This window comes from Sparus aurata, chromosome 4 (genome assembly GCF_900880675.1).
Source record: "Sparus aurata chromosome 4, fSpaAur1.1, whole genome shotgun sequence".
In the NCBI taxonomy this organism is placed as follows: Eukaryota; Metazoa; Chordata; class Actinopteri; order Spariformes; family Sparidae; genus Sparus; species Sparus aurata.
In genome coordinates, this window is record NC_044190.1 from 16,671,379 (window position 1) to 16,695,270 (window position 23,892).

General features: G+C 41.2%; 1 protein-coding gene across 2 annotated transcripts; it reads right to left on the reverse strand.

The window, feature by feature from the left end:
- On the reverse strand, positions 1-23,881 carry slc6a5 (solute carrier family 6 member 5). 2 transcript variants are annotated; one of them, XM_030415473.1, is made up of 16 exons: positions 23,465-23,881; positions 21,985-22,458; positions 20,111-20,258; positions 19,456-19,587; positions 19,148-19,321; positions 17,458-17,608; positions 16,612-16,744; positions 15,232-15,366; positions 15,029-15,132; positions 14,132-14,256; positions 13,847-13,959; positions 10,291-10,422; positions 9,805-9,904; positions 7,344-7,444; positions 5,651-5,818; positions 1-4,109 (listed from the first exon to the last, which is right to left on the reverse strand). In XM_030415473.1, exons 1-16 carry the CDS (start codon positions 23,465-23,467, stop codon positions 3,954-3,956), a joined length of 2,349 nt encoding a protein of 782 aa, XP_030271333.1. In that variant the 5' UTR covers positions 23,468-23,881; the 3' UTR covers positions 1-3,953. The 2 variants fall into 2 exon arrangements, with proteins under 2 accessions (XP_030271333.1, XP_030271331.1); XM_030415471.1 differs by lacking the exon at positions 23,465-23,881 and having other exon boundaries at positions 21,985-22,467.
- Between the last annotated feature and the right edge of the window lie 11 nt (positions 23,882-23,892).

Below are 23,892 nucleotides of genomic sequence, written 5' to 3' on the forward strand. Positions count from 1 at the left end.
ATTTCACATATATGATATATATTTTCTTTCTCTCTTTTTTCTTTTTTTTTTTTTACATCTCACATAGATTTTAAAACATATTTCTTATATATCTAGTCTACAATCAAATCAAAGGATGTCATGGGCTGTTGGAGGCACATATCTATATCCATAGGCAGCAGTACCTCACATAGAACACACAGAAATAGATGACATTACTCAAGTAATTAGAAATTTAACCTATGCATTCATAGGTCAGACAATAAAGTGCCAAAAAGACACAACAGACATAACAATAGGAATACTGTTACGATATGAGACAGACAATAAGCTATTCTGTGGTGTTATTTTTGAAATACATACAATATTCTACCATTAGAGGACATCTATAAGGCCAATGGTTACCTGAAGATGTTTTGTAACGTATTGGCAAACATCAAGGAACACTACACGGGATATGAATGGCAGTATCTCAACCTCCTATACGCATATGACACGATCCCTTTTAGCTTGTTTTCTGTTTTCACTACAACCCTAGATAAAGTACTCTTTCTTTGGTTACCTATACTGCCCAAAGTTGACTTGCAGGCAAAGTGAACTGACGTTTTTTTTTTTTTCTTCTACCCCCTCTGTAAGAAGGACAATAGCAACCCTCGTTTCTTAACATTATGTCGAACAAAAAGCTCCCTAAAGTAAACATGCACGGACTTATACTATTGAGAGAGGAAGGACAAGGATTACTATACATGGACATTGAGTTACAGCAACACAAACTGCACATGCAAGCTCTTCAGTGTTTAATCTTATGAAGCAATGTGGTTTTAACTGAACCCTTAGCCATTTTTTTTCTCAAAACAAAAGCAGAGAAGCTCAATAAAGGTAAACACAGGGAAAATCAATACAGTTTATCTCAGGATACAAAAGGCTTTTATCATTCAAATCTTACTACAAAGGGCATTCTGTCCACTACATCCAAAACATGATTTAAAATGTCAGCCTGCTTCTTTATACACCCCTGCTGAGTAGTTGTCATAGGATTGAATTCTTAAAAGCATATCAGTGTTACAAGTTGGTTTTTACTCAGCTCTAGTTCACAATTGGTGGTTTAGGATGCTCGCGTCTGTTCGCAAAAAGAAAAAGGAGCATCAGGCTGAGGCATCCTACGGGGGAAAGAGTCTTGTAAATCTCCTCTGCTTCTTTCAGCGATCTAGTCTGAGACTGGCCATGCAAACATCTGATTGACAGTTGAGTGAAGTTCAGTAAAACTAACACAGAGACAAACAAACACACACAGATTTACACAGACATACATTATTATAAGGTTTGAACAAATAGAGTGAAATACACTAAGTCTTAAAGCAACACTGTGAAGCAAGCAAACTATTTAACAACAGGGCTTTTGTGCTCATAAAGTGATTATGTTTTCAAACAACCTCTTTAATCATATCTGTGCTATTTCCATTTCAAGATCATGAGTAGACATGGCTTCAAGAAATAGTTAGGAGACCTTTAAACCTCTTAGCGACTGTTAATGCATTCATACGTGCAACCTCCGTTTAAAACATTTTAAACCACTCAACAAGTCAACACCTGCGGTGATAAAAGCACAATAATGCCAATCAGGACTTTATGAATATGCAGTAATGCATACCCAACTGGTCAAAACGTGGAAAGACCTAATTGCTTCTGAGTGGATACATGGTGTTACTTTGTAGGTAATTGGTTGGCAGTCAATGAAGTAAAGGTTGGCTGCCTGTCATGCCTGCACAGCCAGTTGGACGCCAGCTGAGCCCTAACCAGACTGTTCCTTCACTGTGCTCCATTGTAACATGTGAAGGGAACTTTTACACACCCAGAAACACCCTTACAGTTGTGCATTTGGGCTAATGATGGCTCGCCAGCACAACTTAAAAGGAAATTATGAATGACAGTGCAGGCAAGGCGACCAGAAACTCAGTTTTCTGCCAGTGCAAATAAAACTTATCAGTGTATTGATGGTCAACCAACTGGCTCTCACGGCATCCGAATTTAGATTTTTAATATGTATCTCAACTTAGTATTGTTTTTCCATCTAGCTACTTTATAATGAAACACAAGAAATTTGATTTAACACAGCACATAGTTGGTGAAAACAGGTAAAGTCACTTATACGTCTTGTATTATCAACGCAAGGCGCATTTAAGCAACAGCAAGCAGGAGGCAAAGCGATGCTGCATTGTGGTCATCAGGAAGTAGTTTTGTGATTCTGACCCTTTGCAACACACTTCCACACTGCTTCCAATATAGTTAGCATTAAGATGGCTCTATTCTCTGTTTTCCTATGCACTGAATGCTGTTATTCCTACAACTACCGGAGTAGTTTGATGGAATCGAGTATACCTGAGACCCTGTTTTTCATGAGAACACACAGAGAAGCAAGAGGCATAAGTCTGAAAATGGCAAAGAGGTCTCCGGAGCTCTACCACAAACATCAAGAGACAAAGTACACTTCCAAGAGAGGAGTCCATTTTTCTAGTCTAATCTTCATCTACTCACGCATAGCAGCTGCTCCTAACATTGTGAGGACGCGACAACACACACACCTACGACTTGTAGATTTTTTCTTTTGTACACTTTGTACAAGATATTACACAGCTAGCAAGAGAAATGTGTTCAGAGAGACATGAAAACACACACACACTCACTCAATCTCTATCTCTTGCTACCTCTCTTCTCTGCTGGAGGATTAAGATATATTACTGTATATGTATACATATATATATATAAATACATTTTATACTGTTATTCTAATGATGTGATGCACACTGTTAAGATGGCTTTCACAGAGGGCTTGACGAGTTCACAACACATACAGCGATAAATGCACCATCTAAAATATATGCAGGGTGGCTATCAGGTCAGGTTCTCTGGGCTTAAAAAGGTTAAATGGCCATGTTATCACCTACTAAAGGAAGGAGAGACTACTCTAGTTGTTTTCTACATAGGAGTGTGCTACTTTACATTATAGGATAATACAATAGAGGAGAAGAGGAATATGACTTACTAAATAGGCAAAGAGGGCAATCACAAATGGTACCTCAGAGTCAGAGAGAAAAATGACCCAAGCTTCTATTATACTGCAGAGTTGTCCAGGCCAAAGTGTATCTACTGGAAGTTGTAATCAGGGTGCATTTGCTACTCTACTGGGACATAGGAGGCACAAATTGCAGATCTTGTAATCTTTTTTTGAAAAAGCAAGGGCGACTGAGCAATAGTGTGAATATACATATATACTGCTGGATGGGAACAAAATGTGATACCAGTGCATACTGTGATTATTTTTTTTTTTTTACACAGGCAATTGATATTATTTGTATTGCAGATGGAATTTTGTGCACAGATGGAACAAAACACAGATCCCCGTCGAGCTCGTTGAACCATTGTTTCTCTCTCGTTCAATTTTCTTTTTGTTTTTCTTGTCTGCTTGCACCGAGATGATTTATTATCTCTACACACGTATATGATGGCACGCACACACACACACACACACACACACACACAGGAACACACATACACACACACGACTCCATAGGGAGCAGCTACGGTGAGTCTAATATTGCAAGTGCAGTCTGAGCTGTGTCATTTTATGACACGATTTTTCTCTTGGAATAAAGATCCCTGGGAAGGGTTCTGGAGTAATCAGTGGTCATGTGTGGGAGGCAATGATAGCCCATTTACTGAAGCAGCAGCAGAGGAGAAGACTCCACCTGGGCAGCCACTCCTCCCTGACAGAAGAGAGGAAGTGGTGAGGAAGAAGAGAGGGGAGAGGAGAGGGAGCCTGTTTCCACATCCACGGTACAGGAAGGAAGACAGGAAGCAAAGAGGGGGAAGTAGAGGAAAGAGAGAGAGGAGGAGGGAGAAGAAGAGGTGGAGGTTGCCCCCCATCCCGGTGCCCCTTGCAGGCATTGGTGGATGCGGTGCCGCCGGGGTGGCTGTTACTGGTAGGAGCCAAGCTGGAAGTCCTTGGGGGGCAATTTGAGTCCCAGGGAGTTGGTTCCCAGAGGGTCGATCATGTTCTTGTAGCGTTCTCCACGGTGCTTCATTAGGAAAGGACCCCAGTCGGGCTGAGGGGAGCAGACCAGCTTCAGACGCTGCAAGAGTAGAAGCAGCACAAAGAGGCTTTATACAGGCAGAGAAGATACATCAAGTCCTGCAGTGGGGGATGGGGAACGGAACTGAATTCTCTAACATCGGATGCCTTTACAGCTCCTATATATAGAAATTCTATTGCTGTGCATTTTTGTCTGCCACAGTGGGTTCTCTGAAAATACTACTACAACTCATCTGGATATAAGAACGGCGTTTACGCAATAGAAGGTATTGCACAGACCCTCATCAGAAATCCAGGTGGAAGTTGATGAAGAAAGAAACATGTATTTGCATTTGGACTCTATTCATAGAGCACTTTTGCTGTTTGGTTTGTTTATATTTACAAGCTGACTAGCTTCAAATAACAAATGTATTGTCTGAATTTGTATAGCTGAGGCTAATGCAGCCCAGTCAACAGAATGAAATGTTGGCATTTTACCTTTCTCCAAACCACTTAGTCATTTAACTTTGTAAGATTCATATGTATCAACATTTCTACAATATTACATTTGGAGTACATGCACATTAGCTGACTTTCATGTCAGGAGAGGGAGGGACTGGTGGTGCATGACAGTTGGGCCAGACGGCTGCTGTTTTAACATTCTGTATTTATAATTAATTTTGAGCTTTTTTATGGCTTTATTGGACAGGACAGCTTGAAGTGCTTTTTTTTTTATCACAAAACCAGGTATTTTAAGCCAAAATTGTATATTATTCAAACACTGACCAGGTGGTTTTTGTGCCTAAATCTAACCAGACCATAAACACATTACTGTCACAACATAACCTTAAAAATTGACATCCATTAACTGTAGGGTTGAAGATTTGATCCTAGGTACCTTCTGTCCTCATGTCCACATTATGAACCACAACTCCAGTTCCTCCTAATGGCAAGGCCATTGCCATGAATGGCATTGCTGTGAGAATGTCTGCAGGTGTATGGTAGGCACATTGTAGTGCTTCTACACCAAACTGTACATTTTTTACTATTTTCATCATGATTATGTGATCTGATCACTGCTTAGAACTTTTTTAGTCCATTATTTCTTACTTTGTCAGTTTGTTTGCCATAATGGGTCATGCCAACTCTTGAGACACTGAGATGATGTAAAGACTGAAAAAGAAGTTATTTAAAACTTCCTGTTTAAAATTGTTTTTGCAGCAGTACCTAATACCTCAACCCAATGTGTGAATGAAAACTGTGATGATCATGTATTACAGTCGAGCAAAGAAAAGAAATAAGATGTGGAGCTGGATGATGATCTGTGATTGAGCCTGCTGTCAGAGCTGCTGAGGGAGCAGAGACGTGAGGAGAGAAAGTCATCCATTAATCTGAGTATTTAAAAGAGACCCGCCGGACCCCCAGAAAAAAATGTCCAAATTAATACTCAGCCAGCAGTCCGCCTCTGCCTGCTAATGAGCAACGGATGAGGCTATTGATTTTTCAGACAACGCACGTGTGTGGGATGGTAAGTGTGTGCGAAGCAGACAAAACCAAAATATACGTGACAATGTCTCATCACGGCTTTTTCTCAATTATTACCTCGCTTATGGTGCCGGGTGCGAGGTACATCTTAATGAGGAACATGATGGGGATCCAAATGACGGAGCAGATGACCATGAGCCAGCCCATAACCATTGACCAGGTGGGGTAGGTGTAGTCCTCGTAAGTCATCACCTTCCACTGGTAAAGACTCAGTCCCAGGATGCCCTGCACAGACCAGTGAATCAAGCAAATCTAGGTTAACTTAAAACGTAATTTATTATGAACTGACTTGCCTTGTCTGCATCCCTCAAATGCAAATCCCTTAAATGCAAGTCCTTATTAGTTGTTTTTGCATCCATCATACATTTTAACAGAATTTCCTTTAAAAAGGGTGTAAATAACATCTTTTAAAATCAATTTTGAATACTGGGGATTCTGCAGACTTGGATTACGCCGGACAAGCTGTAAGGAACCATTTTATTTTTATTTTTGGTTATTTTATTACACTTTAAAACAACTCCAACATTCTTCAGTTGTTTAGGAGAATACTGCCAGGCTGTTTTGCTGTGAAGCTCCAGAAACGTTTTGTTGATTACGAAACTTCAACTGACTTTCCATCAGCATGAGAGTTTTTATTTTAATTTTATTATTGGATTAACTGTTAGTTTACCTCATTTTTTCTTCCTTTTTCTAAAAGATACAACCAACAAGCATATTAACTTATTTGAACTGACTATTGACCTTTACTTTTGCGGTACTACAAAACTGTGTATAAAAGTCAGATGGGAACACGGGTAGTGGTAGGACTAAAATCATCAATAAATATTGAAATAATGCGTGAAATACAGTGTTTGTTTTTAGACCGCTGTGCCTTGATGTTGCTCAGCTGTGTCATGCTTGTCTGCACTAAACGAGGACTAGACAGTAGATCTCTTCCCAATTAACTACACTGAACTGGGGACACACAGCTTCAGCGGGGTCCTCTGTTCCATATAAAGAAGAGGATGGATGACAAAAATGGGATCATCCTTTTTACTATGAGCTGCAAGTAAAAAAAAAGGGACAGAGGTGAACAAATTCCACCTCCTCTACAGCAAAGTTGACTGAGAAAGATCAGAATAAGCCGAAGGAAAGGAAGACAAACAGGGAAAGGAAGACAAACAGAAAAAGGAAGGCAGACAGAAATAGATTAGCGTGTGCATCAACGAGCTCCACGAGGAAATGTGATCTCCCTCGAGAGCAGCAGGATGACCAGCCGGCCAGACTGCTGCTACATTTGTCATCGTCACCTATGCTTTGGAGATACAGTGGTTTCCCAGTACAATTACTAACCTTAATGCTGGCCGGTGTCCAACACTGACACGTTAGTAATTGCTGTGCATCCGAATTTACAGCTTGCAGCTTTACAACATACACAAATAAGTGGGCATTTTATAGGAAGTGTGCTGTGGAAATAAATGTGTATGTGTGTCTGCAACCGCTGAACTGACGTCACACTATTTGCCATTTACCGTTTTCAAAAACACAAACAACTTGAGACTGGGTGACATGACAGGAATTAGAAGGGAGAAATAATTTTCGATTTCAGCGTAACAAGAGCAATTTCTCCCCTGTTCCCTTCCAACTACAAATCAATGAACTTGAAAGACGGCAGCGGAGATGGAAACATTTTAAGCTGCACATGTCAGAGTGTGTCTGCTTGAGTGTGTGCGTGAGAAAGGGAGAATGAGAAGAGCAAAAACAAATATACCGTCAGGATGGTCGGAGTCACAAAGGCCCAGCAGATTCTCCAGAATCGGTTTGGCTGGAAACCAATCATCATTTCAATGTCCTCGCAAAACCTCTGCAGACCTGCAGTGAGAAAGAGAAAGGGAAGAGAAATTAAATAAAAGAAGAGAAATGGAAGAAAGTTAGGAAGTGGAGACACAGAGGGTGACTTGGGTTTAATAAGATCCGTTAAAAAAAGGGATAAATTCAATCTAACCGTGTGTGTGTATGTGTGTGTGTTTGAATGGAAGAGAGAAGGTATCGGTTTCTGTCCTCCCTGGAATAAAGCTAGGGAGCAGATGGCTTCATTCGTCCGTCTTTATTGACGGATAACAGTGAGTGACATGAAGAGGCCGAGTCACACAATCATTTCAATATGTCACCCATGCTGAAGCTCTGACAGACTAGAGGAGAGGGCTTTCTTTGCTCCTTGGTAACAGCCTTCTGTCACACACCTGAGCTCTCTGCCTGTGTGTGTGTGTGTGTGACTTATAAATTACAACAGAGGCACCTAGTGGTCAATGCTGGAATGACAGCAGTGAGTGTAGAAAATGATACTGTCTAACATGACAGACTTTTGGATGATCAGCTCAATATTCAAGCTAATTTTTGGTTTAGTTTTTTAGATTTAACCATTTAGTATCAGAACAGAAATGGTTTTAAACATTAGACTTTAGGAAAAATAAAGGTAAGGAAGTTAGGAAAAATAAAGGTAAAAAAGTTGCATCCAGAGAGGGCAGTGAAATGCTGCTTTCCAGCCTGATATTAAACAAGAGCTTTGCTGATTTTCAGCCAGCTTTGTATCAATACACTGTTGTGTCAAATGTGCAAAAAACAAAAGTTACCTTCAATCCACTTTGAAATACTTCTTCAAGTTACTCATAAGCTATTTTATTTTGTTGACTTCTTGATAGTGCTAATGTCACCCTCGGGACTCCTACAAGAACCAGATTGTTTCGTGTAGTGCGACCTTTCTCAAACAGTGGACCGTCTGCATGCGCCCCCTTGTGGTCTGATACAATATCGTGCTCTAAATTAAAGGGATATTCCAGTGTAAATTTAATCCATGGTCTAAATCACAGTGAAACTGTGTTACACTCCCTCTCGAGAGATCAAGTTAGCAGACCGCTAATTTACGGAGTTTTATCAACCTCAGAAACGACCGCACGACAACAATACACTGCAGTAAATGGATCCAAATATAAACCGCCACTAAAAAGCCACAAATAATGCTCAGAACAGCACCCAACTTCAGCAACAGTACAAATAGGGTCTCAGCACATAGTCCGGGACATCTAACCTCCACTAGCGTAGCTAGGGAAGCTATTGGGAAGCTAAAAACAGAGTTCAACTCTCCTCCATCAGCTTCCGGGTCGGGGAAGTCCCAACGCGACGATTACCGAGTGCGGTTAGAAATGCTCAATTCCGTTCTTTTCCCTGTCCGTTCTCGATAATATGTGTTATAAACTGGCAGGTAAGACATATATGAACTCCGATTGCTTTTCCATGGAGTCATAATCATACATTTTCATCCATGAACCGCGGAACTCTACTGCACTCAGTAATCGAGTCGTCGGGACTTCCCGTCAACAGGAAGCTGCTGCAGAAGAGTGGTAAATTTAGTCAGCTTTCAGTAGAAATCCAGCTAAGCTAGCGGAGGTTAGATGCCCCAGACTATGTGCTGAGACCCTATTTGTACTGTTGCTGAAGTTTGGTGCTGTTCTGAGCATTATTTGTGGCTTTTTGGTGGCGGATTATATTTGGACCCATTTACTGCAATGTAGTGATGTCGTGCGGTCGTTTCTGAGGTTGATAAAACTCCGTAAATTGGCGGTCTGCTAACTTGATCTCTTGAGAGGGAGTCTAACACAGTTTCATGGTGATTTAGACCATGGATTAAACTTACACCGGAATATCCCTTTAAGTGTAAAGCCTCATAGTGAGTAGGATGTCTATGGAGTGTTTAACATTCACTCAACTTGTCGGTTATTCCAACATTATCATTTGAACTGACTCTTTTGTTTTGTTGTCAGACTTCAGCAAGGAAGCCGACTGTTTTGTGACCATTTTGCAATTGTTTGGTGTCACTGTCTTGCTTCACTGATGTCTCATTAAAGGCAGTACATTTTTTTCCATTAAGATTGTAAAGGGACAGTGATGAGTGAGCAGGTTATGCTGTTTTGCAAGGCAGTCATCTAATTAGGCCGTCATTTGTTACATACTCTTGAAGTAGACCGATTGTTTTGGGGGGTGTTGGAAAATTAGGTGGGCCATGATGTCTTTTTTTATTGCTTAAGTGGTCCTTGGTCTAAAAAAAGTTTGATATACACTGATGTAGTGGGATGTAACTAACATTGTGGCCTCTAGTGGCCACCAGCGTAGCTTTGGACTTTGAGTCTTGTTGGTCAAAGGTCATGAGATAAAACAGGATGAGCTGTACTCACCATAGAGGTAGGAAATCCCCACCAGCTCGAAGATTGCAATGATGACCAAAGAGTAGGAGGCTGCGAACGTGTCAACCAGCTGCAGCATGAACATCCCGCTCTGTCACAAACACACAGCCACATAGAGAAACTCAATATTACAACAAAAACTCAAAGCTTCGCCCTATTCCCTCATGTCGTTCCACCTCTGACTTGTCCGTGGTCTTAACTTTGACACACACTTGTACCGGATCATAAGAAGTGAAATGTATGAATCCTACTTTAGGCTGGATTTTGTCCTCTGAAGCTGTCTGGGGGGATTCTAATAAGACTCAGCCTCTCTTGTTCCACTCACTGAGCCGGTCCTCTGAAGGCCGCGACTGCACTTTACATGCAGAAATCTGTCGGCTTATTCAAAGAACTAGTCGCAGGATGCTGGGAGAATTCCCGAGTGTAAACCCCAGTGTGCACATGCAGCAGATGTGTGTCTTTGTGACCGTGTCGTACCTCTGTGATCATGGGAAATCCCAGGATGAAGAAGGAGGCGCAGCAGACCAGGGTGAAGAGCGGTTTGTGTTTCCTCAAGTATTTTGGGAACTCGTCCGACACAGAGGTCACAATGGTCTCAATGGTGGCAAACTGGAATAGAGATGAATCAAAGAAAGGGCGGGGTGTATGTAAGGAGAGGGGAGGGGAGATTGGGTGGAGATTGATATTTTTTCTTCTGTTAATCACATGTATGATGAAAGTTTTTCAGGGTTAACACAAAATTCCAGATGTTAAGGCTAGTGTGAAAGGCACACCCTGACTGTCTTTACCAAAGAATTACTGAAAATGTTCCAATCAGGAGAGACTGCAGCAGCGTTTTCAGCTGAAAAGCCTCCAGTCAGCAGGTTTGCCTCATTTAAATCAGAGCAGCTGCTGCTGTCAGAATTTGGTGTTGCTGTTGTTTGTCTTCAATTCGTCCAATAAACCCATTTTTACTGTAATTTCATTTATTTCCAAAACAAATCAACTACATTATCCTAATCCTAAACAGGAGCGCATTTGTAAACAAATAACTATTAAGGATTTAGATGACAATGAAGAGACCTGACAGATGGAGTCTGTCTGGAGATTAGAAAATGTAACATGATGGTAAAAAGGGGTCCTGAACCCCAGAGGACAGCGGTTGATGAAAATACAAACAGGCAAAGTGAGGGAGCTTGGTATAGTGTGTGTGTGATAGTGTGTGTGTGTGTGTGTGTGTGTGTGTGTGTGTGTGTGTGTGTGTGTGTGTGTGTGTGTGTGTGCGTGCTGAAGAAAACACATTGGTGCTGAGCTATCTGCCACTTCTCCGCTCCTCTCCTTCCTCCTGAGCTCCCAAAACTAATTTCCCGTCAACATCCCAAGCCTATTACCGCCAAGCTGCTCTTCTACAACAAAGCCACCAGCCCTCTCCACGGAGGCGCCGCTGCCAAGGCAAAGTAACATCATCATTTACTGTTACTGTTGACTTGTGTCTTAATGTGCTACTATGCCCTCTGCTCCTCTGCTAGGCTCAGAAGCATCACAGTGCACTTGAAGGAGTCAGTGTTTTAGCCTGAATTGTTTGCACAGGATTGTTGCTGGAGGTGCTGGGGACTTCTAAAACATCCCGGAGACTTCAGTGTTTGTTCACTGAAGTTACATGAGGAATGAATCAGTGCAGTAACTTACACAGTTAGTTTTGCAACTTTAAAGTGTAGTGATCAGCAGTTGTTCTGAAATGGGATTTCTTTAAAGCTGTTTTAGCTGATTTTTTTTTGTCACCTTGAGGCCATCAAAGAAAGCTTAAAACACAATATTGACATGCTATAAAGTTATTTAAAAAAATGTATTCACAAAAAAATTGCTGAATTACACATCCAGCAGACACAGAGCACCATTAACACTCGTTTTCCTGTTGTGGCGACTTGATAAATGTATGTTCAATAATCACTCTGTTATTGGCTCTTTAAGAAAATCTCTCTAGCTGCTAAATGCTCAAAGTTATTCACAAAGTTACAACTTTGTTTGGTAGAAAATAAGAGGTTTTTTTGTTGAATATAGCCCACTTGCTGCTGGAAAACAACGTTGATAAGGAGGTAAAACTTGTAAATGTTATTTTCTTTATTTACTGGATTTGTCATGATGAGCACATTACAAGTACTCATGTGATTCCTTGTAAAATATACATTAGAGCATCTTTAAAAAACTTGTATAAAATGACGGTTTGCTAAATATTTTTGCAAAGTGTTTTTGTCTTTAAAAGTAGTCTAGTGTGGTTGAATTTTGCCATCAGAGGTTTTATTTTACCGCTGTAAAGCATGATGGTGGTAATCCTATACATTATGTACGACATCATTTTAACAACCTAATGAGAAGTGGCAGATTGTGTAATGTCACATTCAGCACAAATTGTGATGGTCAGTTTTACTTCATACTTATAAAATGTAAACTGTAAATGTAAAGGGGACAAATAAAATGTGGTATGGAATACAGAACTCAAATTTAAAAGGGTTTTAAAAGAAAATATATTTGTGGTTCTATTTTAAAATACAAATATTAATATTAATTTAAATGCAAATGCCATTCATCAGTTTACATTCTATTTTATCTATCTATTATAATTAAAACCTATTCATAGTATAGTGGCACAATTAAACCTCCATACATGCCTCCTTGAAACCACAGAGAGAAGTGTTTAGTCTATAAATGTAGGCCAACCTTACTTAAATGTAATGTACTTTAATTACACTTTGATTTAATTCAGTCGTGTTGTTCCGAAACTTTAAGGTCAACTTAATTTCACTCACTCCAATCACACAGGCCCCCCTCTGCTCAAACACCCGAGAGCTCAAGCACTTCAGCTGAAATCAGTCACAGTGGGTGGTGTGTATGGGTAATTATGCTAATTAGGTCAATGTGTGCAGCATTTATACCTAGCTGGATGGCACTACCAAAGTTCAGTGTTACTTTTGAGCAAACAAAAGTCAAGAAACTCTAATTAATGACCTAAAGTTTGCTGATGTTGTGAAAATTCTAGATCTTTGCCAACAGAAACTGCATTTTCTCACAAACCAACACACAAAAAGATAAAGAATTTACAAATGCAAACTGAACACTGGCAATCACTATGAATTTACTGACTATATTCATTTACTTTGATCAAAGACTAATCGTAAACTAAAGAATCCTGTCTTTAACGCTCTGCCTGTCTCTACCCTGATAAAGACACTATATAATCACTGCTCACCCGACAACAGACAAAGCTAGCTATTAGCTGGTGAGGTAGTTGGAACACATGGCAGCTAACGAGCCAGGGACTTTTCTTTAGGAGTTAGTAAAGAACACACCAGACCTACAATGAGAGTGAATGACAGATACCTGACTCCAACAGGATTATAGTGTTGCTCTCAGTCTTTTGGAATGTGGGTTGTAGTAAGGAAAAGGCATAGTGGAGTTCTTCTGCCTCCAAGTGGCCAACAAAAAATCAGATTTTAGGGAACAAGTTTGTTCTCTTGCCTTGCCCAGATTCAGGTGAGGATTTATATCATTTTTAGCTCTGTGTTTTCCCTACAGTGGTAGATCCACAAGGCTTTTAGCCTAGTTTAGGAACAAAGACCAGGAGCAGGAGGTAGCCTACACATAAATACATCTTTGAAAAACTCTAAAACTGTTGTGCCTGTCCTTTTTGGTTCTTGTAACAGGTTTTGAAGGGAGACATTGTGAATTTAGTCACAGTAAATGAGTTCACAGTTTCCTTTGCTTCCAGTCTTTGTTAAATCTGTGTTAAATTTGAATTGGTCTCATCCTGATTTTTTTGTGCTTTCTCTTCGTAATCTGGCTCAGTGAGTTTTTTCACAAGTGTAATTCCCAGTTCTCAGGTTGTGTCATTATACGTGGCAATTAAAAGAAGTACAAGAACTGAACTGTTCTCACACTCTCAAAGATTTACCTCATCTTTATTATGTGGAAATATGAGCCACAAGTATAGACAGACAACAATACACACACACACTTGCACAGGCGCACGCACACACACTGAAGGAACAGTGGTTACCATGGTATCCAGGCCAAGAGTCAGGAGCATGAGAAAGAAAATGATCGCCCAGAAGGGAGACAGGGGAAGTCTGGTCAGAGCCTCTGGATACACCACAAACGCTATGCCTGGACCTGAAACACACACATACACACACACACACACACACACACACACACACACACACACACACAAATGAGCATACACACACCATCTCCCCAGTAGATCAACCGATTAAACTTGTTCAGGTGTGTTTCGGTAAGCAAGGCCGCCCTGCTGCTGCTGCCTGCTGGCTCGGTATCTTACCTTCATCTGCCACCTTCTCTATCGGCACTTTCAGCTCATGTGCCATGAAGCCAATGACTGAGAATATGACAAACCCGGCAAATATACTGGTGGCACTGTTTGTACATGTCACAATTACAGTATCCCTGCAGGGGGGGAAGAGGAAAAAGAGAAACGGAGGTTGAATAAGCAAATATCTGCTTTAGTGACTGAAACAATGCAGCAGTATTCAAAACACGCTACATTTAACCAGTGATGTGAAATCTGCTAATGCTCTTTCTATTCGGTACAGGACGTCGCTGTCTTGTGTACACACAGATAAGAGATACAATGGCGCCATCTACTGGCAGCAATACATTTCTGCAAACAGCGCGCTCGAAACAGTGTTAGGCAATTACAGATGGTGCACAGAAGGGGGTGCAGTGCGTTATATGGTAAAAATGTCTGTTATTTTATGCAACAAATGGATTTCAGTTTATATTCCTGTATGGTCTTGTATGAGGCATATGTGTGTAGGATATTTAAACTGAAGGTATGTTCATTGCAAAACCCTTTCAGTATTAAAGGTACAGTTCACCATCAAATTATATTTTTCCTCTTAACTGTTGTGCTATTTAATTAATTAATTGAATTGATAGAGGTTAATACAAAAGATAACTATTTTAAAAAGATAAATAGCACTACAGGTAAGCGTAATAAAACGCCTTCATATGTTTTATCTTAGTGAGAGTGTGGTGAATTAACATTTCACTGATTGTAAACACTGAGGGCAGATGCTTTAGGCGAGACAAAATAAAGGAAACACTGAACTGCTGGCTGCAAAGAGTACCATTTATTATTGACATTTCTATCAGACATACAGATACAGTGTCATGTATCTATGGTGCCAGAAGAATAGTTTACCTTTTGTGTGTTTACCTGTAGCAGTTATTGTGAAACTTATTGTAGGAGGAGAGAGTGATGAGGCCTCCCCAAGCAGCCGACAGAGAGAAAAAGATCTGAGTGGCTGCATCTTTCCACACCTGACACAGAAACAAGGGGAAGAGCTGCAGGTAAACAACAGGAAAGGCCAAACGGTGCAAAAAACATCAAGGTTGAATCAAGTAAGCAGTGCCAGGTACCTTTGCATCATTCAGTTTCTCCCATTTTGGTGTGATAAAGTAGAGGATGCCGTCAAAGGCACCGGGCAGGGTCACTCCTCTGATCAGCAGGATGACCAGCACCACATAGGGAAATGTGGCTGTGAAATAAACCACCTAAGCAAGAAGGACACAAGAAAAAAAGAAAAAGGCACACGTTTTTTTTTTATAACTAATGATAGTTGAGTTTTGTTTGCTCTAAACAAGTGACTACAAGAAGATAAGTCAAGACAACGTGTTTTTGAGAGATTATGGCCATTGATTTAAGCAAACAGCAACAGCCAGTAAGAGTTGTCAAAGCAATTCTGCGGCTGCATCATAATGTAATAAGCAACCCTTAATTGATACACACACAAACCCTATAATTAAAAAAAATGAAACGTGACAAAACATGTCAATCATTTGCCGGGGTCTAAAGTGAAGTCTGAAGTCTCTAAAATAATACCACAGTGTATGTCACATCTTTGTCCAGTAGAGGGCGTCATTATACAAGAATCCAATCTGAAGCCCTAAGTGCAATCAGAGTGATGTAAAATAATCTTTTTTTGCATGTTGTCTTTCAATCAAGGGAGAAAAATATCTCCAAAATGACCAGGTGAGACATGTCTTGCAAAAGGCCCAATTTTGAGTCATTTCATTCTGTGTTTCCTTTTTCTCTTCCCTTCCGGCAGAAGTGTAAAATTACTGGATGTGCTGTAGCATGAAGTGTGTAACACAAGTCACTGTAATTGCATAATTACTTTAAATGGATACTGAAGGAGTGCAAAGGCAAGGCAACCCTTGCCCATATATCTTACATGAACAGTTATGAGTCTGTTGATTATCTGTGCTTTCGTACTGCTGCACTATGTGAGGGTCTTTAATCCATTATCCCGCTTATTTAATTAGTTTTTTTCTTAGCATGTAAAGAATTTAAAAGGTTGAACTTTTAATGTGCTCATTGATTTTAAGTAACAACAGTGATAAATAACTTCATAAGATATAAGAATAAAAACTCAGAGATTCAAAGAAACACAATTCAATAGAAGGTATACATATTTTACATATAAAAGACCAAATTCAAAGATTAAGGTATCTGGGCATTTTACCACCTTAGAGGCTGACAGGCTATGACAAACGAACATCAGGCAACAGCAAAGGCTGTTCATTTTAAACATGAGGTGATCCCTCGCTCGGGTCCTGCAGCGCTCACTTCTTACATGTTACACATTTTATCACTAGGGGGCACTTTCATCACAGAATGGAAGGGAAGACAATGTCCTATAAAACTGAAGCCACAGTTTTTCTTTTACAGCTGGCCAAAGGTGCAAACAGCAGCAGAGTTCAGAGGATTGATTTTCTGGAGTTTGTGTCTTTTGTTACCTTTCCTGATGACTTGATTCCTTTGGCTAAAGACGCGTAAACAATGATCCAGGCCAGGCACAGACAGCCTGCCAGAGGCCAGCGGATGTCTCCTGGAAATTCAATTCCTTTAGAGATGTGCAACACGTTGTACCTGCAGATGTGATTCAAACAGCAATACTCAGCCTGACCATGAATCTCAATAAACTAAAATGCTCTGATGAATGTAAATCTGTACATTACAAATTCTTCATTTCATCAAAGTCCTACTAGTCTTCATTTTCCTCATTAGAAGGTCTGCCAGGACAGCAAGATTATTTCCAAATGTTTCCAACACAAAATTAACTTGATTTACTTCATTTTATTTCCTCTCATAATTCATTTCTCCTTGATTCTTTTGCAGATGATTGCCTTATTCCGTCTCAGGAGACTGCTACCCATTTATCAAATGTGACTAAGAACAAGTTGAATCTGTTGAGTCGTACTTGTTGGCAGATTTTTAAGATTGTATTAAAAAAAAGGAGATATATCAAAAACGTATTTGCACAACACTGTCAGTTGAACATGTTTTAAAAAGATACATTTTAAAAGATAAAATTGGAATCAAAGAAACCAAATAAAATCTAAATCATTACTAGTGCTTGTCAACCGTTTGATGATACAAGATGATGCAGTTTAAAAGGCCCTAGAAAGAAAGTCAAACATCTGCATGAGAAGACAGAGAAAATGATCAGATTACGTTTCTCATCTGTGGGCCGTAAAAAATTAAATAAAATTGGACCAGTAAACCACACCACACAGATCTCATTTTTGTTCCTATTAGGCTTAAATTCTACTGTAAATTGCCATTTTTCATCATACACTCACTTGAAGTACTCCTCACTGGGGCTGACGTAGGTCTTGTTGCTGTCCACAGTCATGTTTATCAGTTTGGTCAGGTTTCCCACAGCGTTTGCAGACAGACAGAAAGAGGAGTTCTTGATGGAGGTGATGTTTCTGTCCCGCAGGATGCATGAGTCTGTTCCAATCAGAAACCAACACACGTCAACTTGGAGAGACTGGCAGAGTGCTGCTGTGGGACAGAGCTTACTGTCCGCTCAGGGTAAAGTGGGAGCGAACAGATGGATCTGATTTGGAGACTGGATGACTAACAGGAGGCTGATCCGGAGACTACACTATCAGCGAGATCCAGCCGTGTCAAATGTACATTTATCTTCTTTTTGAGACATAGCCAAATATGAACAACAGGAGTGATTATACTGAATATGCACCTCCTTTTGGCAGGGGAAAGATAAGAAAACCTGTTTTGCTTTTGACTGCACAATTTTTCACGCCAGCACGTCAGAAAAAATGTCCAGAAAAAAACTGCTTTTGGGCTTTTTTAAAAAAATACGATTTAAATTGCAGATGTACAGTGTGGGTCTATTGAATTTCTTTCTCCAAATTCAAGACCAAGAGCGGATTGGACTTTACTCAAAATAACCCCCTGCATACACTCTTGCACAAAACAATAACTCAACCACTCAAAGGCAGAGTTTTCTGTAATTAAATGTGTTTTTTTTTCTAAAAAAACATAAACCACTTGATTTAATGCCACAACACCACAACATGAGCCCTCAAAATTTGCTCCCTTCACATACATCTTTTTGACATAAATTGTGAAAAATGATATACTACAAATAATGTTATAAAATGTTGTGCGGGGCTGTTGTAACAGATTGTCAGGATGTTCACGTTATTTCGCCCACCCCTGCTACATCTGCACATATGATGTAAACATATAAAAGGGTACAAATCAATCCAATATGTGTTACTTTATACATTATTTCATTGTATTTCTTTTATTTTTGACAATATTTCTCCCTGATCTGTTATTTTCTTCACAAACGAGTGAGCGAGTGGTCGAGAGACTACGGCGTTGAACGGGCCTGTAGTTCACGGGGCAGCCAGCAGGGGTCGGTCTCGGGCTCACTGCAGCACTGCAGCAGCTCAGACAGTACAGTAAATTTGTCAAGCAAGCAGTTTTTGTGCTGAATTCACAGAATCGCTGGAGGCGAATATTACACGAAGCGAGCGGAATTTCGATATTTATTCGACGCAGATCGACATCGGGCCCCTCCGTGGCCCTGCCCGAGCATTTTCTCACAGCCGAAACACGATTTAATCTACAGTTTCATTAAAAAAAACATTCAAGACAGACTGCCCCAGCTGCCTCAAAGCATAAAATCTGACATTACCGCACAGAAGAAGAATCGAAAGTGTGTGAAAATGCGGGTTTCAGTCACACAGGGGGCCTCCTCATGACTTTATTGGCCCGTAGCATTAAAAACAGATCACACGTAAAGTAAAGTGCTCTGAATTTAAAGTGTTTTTGAGAGTGAGAACACCGCAGAGATCACAGGTCAGGATTCATTATACTGCAGGACACCTCAGCTGAGGGATACGTGACGCATTGCGCATTGTGGAGAGAGGTGCTTTTGGTGTGTGTGTGTGTGTGTGTGTGTGTGTGTGTGTGTGTGTGTGTGTGTGTGTGTGTGTGTGAAGGTGTGTGTCTTACCTAACAGCAGCATGTCTTTGTCCTTACATTCCACCGTGTTCCACTCATTCCTACAGTTAGCCCATGGCAGTGAGCCCTTCAACGAAGCGAACAGGTAGTACAGTGTCCAGCACATAATAATATTATAGTATATGGCTATCAAGACAGATATTATCAACATGGCAATCCCGCAACCTAAAATAAATAAATGAGACGAAATATATAAATTACTCTTTAAGAAAAAGTACTCGTGATGACAAGAAATTAGTTTTTATTTTTGAATGTTTTTTGTTTTTTTTTCCTTCTGGAGTTGATTCGTGGCAGTTTACCTTGCAGAGCTGGGATGCATTTCCACACTGACACGGGGCCCTGGCTGGCAAACTGGCCCAGGGACACCTCCAGGAGAAAGATTGGAATCCCGGCAATGCCCAACATTGTTAGGTAGGGGATCAAAAAAGCTCCTGCAAGGGAATTAAACATCAGGCTGCGGAGAGCAAGAAGAGCCTGAAACTAACAGTAACACTTGATATGAATTAAATGGAAATAAAGATAATGGGAACGTGGATATGATAATAATAATAATAATAATAATAATAATAATAATAATAATAATAATAACAATGTGTGGTTATTTTTACCATTAATATTTATAGAATTAATATTCTAACAATGCAAAAACATTTCAGTGCATTTATTTGATCTTTTTTTCGCTTTTATCTATGCAAAAAAAGAGAAAGATTCAAATCTCCCTTTTATAAGCTTTTTTTGTATATTTTTTTCGTCTGGTTAAAGGCCCACAAAGAAAACTAGAAGACACATTGGACTGAACATGTCAGGCATTAAGAGAGCAATATAAGAACATAAGAAATACAAATAATAACGAATCGAAACGAGGCAAACTTCTATATTCTGAACACGTTTTTCGTTTGTTTGCGTGCCGGGGATAAAAAATAAAAATCATTGACCCAGAAACTCCTGTCTTACCTCCACCATTTTGGAAAGCGAGATAAGGGAACCTCCACACGTTTCCCAGTCCCACCGCATAGCCAACCATGGACAGAATAAAATCCAGTTTGTTGGACCAGTTTCCTCTGGCCTTATTCTCATCTCCCCCCTCGTCATCATCGTCACTCTAAGAGGGGTACAATAAATAAATGACATTCATCCATTTTCTAAAGAATAAGTAGCCCAGTCACACCAGACTGCAAGTTCACAACCCATCAGACAGATAATGGTACAAGCACCGAGTCTGGGCCTGATCTGAAGACAGGGAGAATGTGAATGAGCGAACGGTTGTGTTGTTTCGCTTTCCTAGCATTTAGAAGGCTTCCAGTTTTAGATTCGTTTAAGACTGAACCCTGTCAGAGAATTAAGGTTATCATTTTGCTCTACAAATATTAGGGGATTTCAGATCCTGGATTATCAGAGTTCAGCACCAGCTTTCCATTGACAAAAAAAAACAAAAACAAAAAAAACACTCGTCTTCAAATTTAGACCCATTATTACAACCAAATTACATCTCAAACCATATGCGCTGCTGGCCTACTGATAGAATGGCAGCAAACACTAACGAAAATGCGTAATTACAGCTGATCTGAGCAAATTCACCATAGAAGCTGCATGAATATTCAGACAGACTGAACAACACCATGCGTGGGAATGCGATAATCTGTGTGTGTGTGTGTGTGTGTGTGTGTGTGTGTGTGTGTGTGTGTGTGTGTGTGTGTGTGTGTGTGTGAGGGGTGGGGGTTCCCTCGCGGGGATTGGAAACAATCCGCAGTCTCCTGTAGTACAGCGCTGCCTATCAGCCGGATAACACCTGGGCATCTGGGCCGTACCAAGTGTGTCTGCGGGGAGCGGGGAACACCGAAAATAGCGCGAGAGGATGATTCAATATTCGTTATCGTTAATGATTTTGAAATGGAGCAAAAAATCAAGCAAGAGAAAAATGGTTTATATTCACAATTATTGTTTTAGATTTTTTTTTTTATTTTTTTTATAAATATTAGGCACGTAGTTTCGTATTGAATTCATGTTCCCTCTGAGCTGACTGCTGTTCCGATAATCATAAATAATACCCCCGTCTGGTTTCCTGGGAATTCAGCCGACACAAGCGGGTTTGAAAGTTCTGATGCTACATCAGGTTGGTGCAGAGGGGTCAGGACAGCGCGCTGCGCAGATAAGGGACGCCAAATAGCTCGAGATCCACCCAGAGGGTCCTTACTGCAAGAGTTCAGCCTTTTGGGATTTGACTATACAGCTTTTACCCATGATGGTCTGCTGCACAGTGGTAATTTAGCGGCAAATGCTGACAAATAAAAGAACACTGTCACGTGGCTTCATGGAAGCCTTAATACAAGAGATGATAGAACAGAGAAGTAACTATCCAAGCCGCTGCAGTCCCTACAGATTTTTAGGTTTGATTATTGTAAATCTTTTTTATTCTAACAATAAATAGGTCTATGTTCTGGCCTTTTAATGGCTGCTCCTATTTAGTCTGTGTGTGCACAATCATCCGCTCATTCAGATACAAACTTGTCGGACTACAACGAGTCTATCTTCCAGCACATCTGTGCAGAACCAAACCCTACATCATCTCATTTTCCAGATAAACACAACAGCTCAGTATCACAATCTCTGTCACTCCATCACACATCAACAGCACTGATCTGCCTAAGCCCGGCATGGCGGTAGGTAGGAGCTCCCCGGGGTTTGCACCTTCCCTGTTAGGAGGCAGCAGGTTAATCCAGTCAGCTCTCTGCTCAGCGGCGCACGGACTCATCCACACCGCGCCGCCACGGCTCTGCGCTCACACCAGCCGCTCTCCGTTAAGGAAACGGTTCATTTAGCTGACTTACCCCCGTCACGGTGCCGGGCTGAACAGACGTGTTCCCATCTGTTCCCAGTATGATGGTGGTCTGGCTCATAGCCGTCCAGTTGCCCGCGGTGTTGTTCTGCTCTGCGGTGGCCCGGAGCGGGTCGCCGTACTGGGCGGACCCCCCGCGGGCCGAGCCGACGGAATCCTTCCTGAAGGCCGAGTTGACGGCCACGGATCCAGGCACCGCCGGCGGGGTGTTTTTAAACGTCCCATACGCTTTATTGCTGTCCAGTTCTGCCTGTTTATTTTCCGTGGGACAAAAAGTTTTGCTCTCGTTGCACGGAGGAGGAGGCTGGGGCGCCGGGTGATGATGAGGGGCGGGCGGCGGGCACGCCGCCGTGTTGTCCGGTTTGTTTGCTGTAAGTCCCGCAGCTCCGTCGGGATGCTGCGTCGGGATGTAGCCGGTAGGAGCGCTGGCCGGCTGCTTGGCCATGTCTCTCTGGTCAGAGAAATCCTGGAACATGAGTGACAGATCAGCAAGACAAAAGAAAGCGTGAAGCTGTGAGGCTGCTGCAGCCCATCTCTGCTCTCAGACTGAAAATGCTTAATTCTCTTTCTGTAACGTTTTTCTGCAGCATGTTCTGGCTCTGGCTGCTCTGTAGTTTCAGCTCACAGTCTACCGGGTGTGTTGGTGTGTGTGTGTGTGAGTGTGAGTGTGTGTGCGTGAGTGAGTGAGAGTGTGGGCTGTGTGTGTTGGAGGGAGGGGGTTGCTTTGCTTCTCCAGTTCTCGCTTTCTGCAAGATTCTTTAATTTTACGCCCCATTTCCCCCTCATGTCATTCAGCCACACACATCCACTGATTTTTATGGGCAATAGACAAGCTGCTGCGGGTCTCTCGGTGGCTCTGCTCTCCCCGGCAGGCATGCAAGATCACCGGCGTTACAGTAGTGAGCGGACCCGGGGCGGCGGAATTACAAATGACTCCCTGAAATGTAGCTGTAAGGGGGGCGGGAAAGCAACCGGAAAAACTTAAATTTGCAACAAAAAAATAAAAGAAACAAAACATAAAAAAAGGATGTGTGTGGGTTTATTAAAAAAACAAGCTGATAGCAACAATAATACAATGAACAGTAATATTAAAACAAAAACTGCACCTGGATGCAATAGTCTCTGTGTAAACAGAACGTAAAATAGAAAAAGAAGGAAAAAAGGTCGATGCACAAAAGTCAAACTTTCTCACTGATTTTAAGTTTAAAAGCAATAAAGTGAACAATAAAAAGGCATAATTCAGTCTTACAAGAAGAAAAAACAGGCGGATCGCCGACACAAAGAAGTGAAGAAAGTTTGTAATGTGGAGCCGCAGCTGCATTTCAGCACCACGGACAGCGCAACGTATAAAAAACCGCCTAAAACAAGTGTTGAAATAATACAAGAAACAGGAAAAAAGAAAGAAAGAAAACAGCAAAGAAAGACTTCTTAAGACAGAGTTTTAGTGGAAAAAAGTGTAAGTGGATACTTACCATTTATTGCAGATGTCTGCTGGCAGGGTGAAAACTGCTGTAAAAAGGAGGAGCGGGCTGGAAGCGAACTGCTTGTATCCGCGCAAAAGCACCAAGTGCAAAGCTTTTCTATAGCTCCGTGGGAAAGACCGGAGTTTGCGTCAGTGCAGAGCAAGGTGCCCTTCGCGTGACATTTTCTTGATAATAGGAGTTTGATAAATCATTGGCCTTGGATTCGGATTTTTAAAGGGACAACCGGAGCCAAGACGTCGGGGGGCGCGTGTATACGTGCGTGGATTGTGTGCGTTCTGGTTACGCAAGGTGCATGCGTGAGCGCTGGACGCACTCTTTCAAAGCTGATTAATACACTTGTCTCTATGGATGTGCAGGGTGTTTACACACACACACACATACGTGGACGCATCCCACACGAGAACGCAGACCTCTTT

What these genes read in the sequence shown, in the direction of transcription:
- slc6a5 (XM_030415471.1), bottom strand. Translation starts at nt 22,467, where the DNA reads ATGTTCCAGGATTTCTCTGACCAGAGAGACATGGCCAAGCAGCCGGCC. An exon ending in TGACTCCGACCATCCTGACG is followed by an intron (nt 5,819 to 7,343) that starts GTATATTTGTTT and finishes TGGTCTGTGCAG; the next exon opens with GGCATCCTGGGACTGAGTCT. An exon ending in CACCCGGCACCATAAGCGAG is followed by an intron (nt 4,110 to 5,650) that starts GTAATAATTGAG and finishes CTACTCTTGCAG; the next exon opens with CGTCTGAAGCTGGTCTGCTC.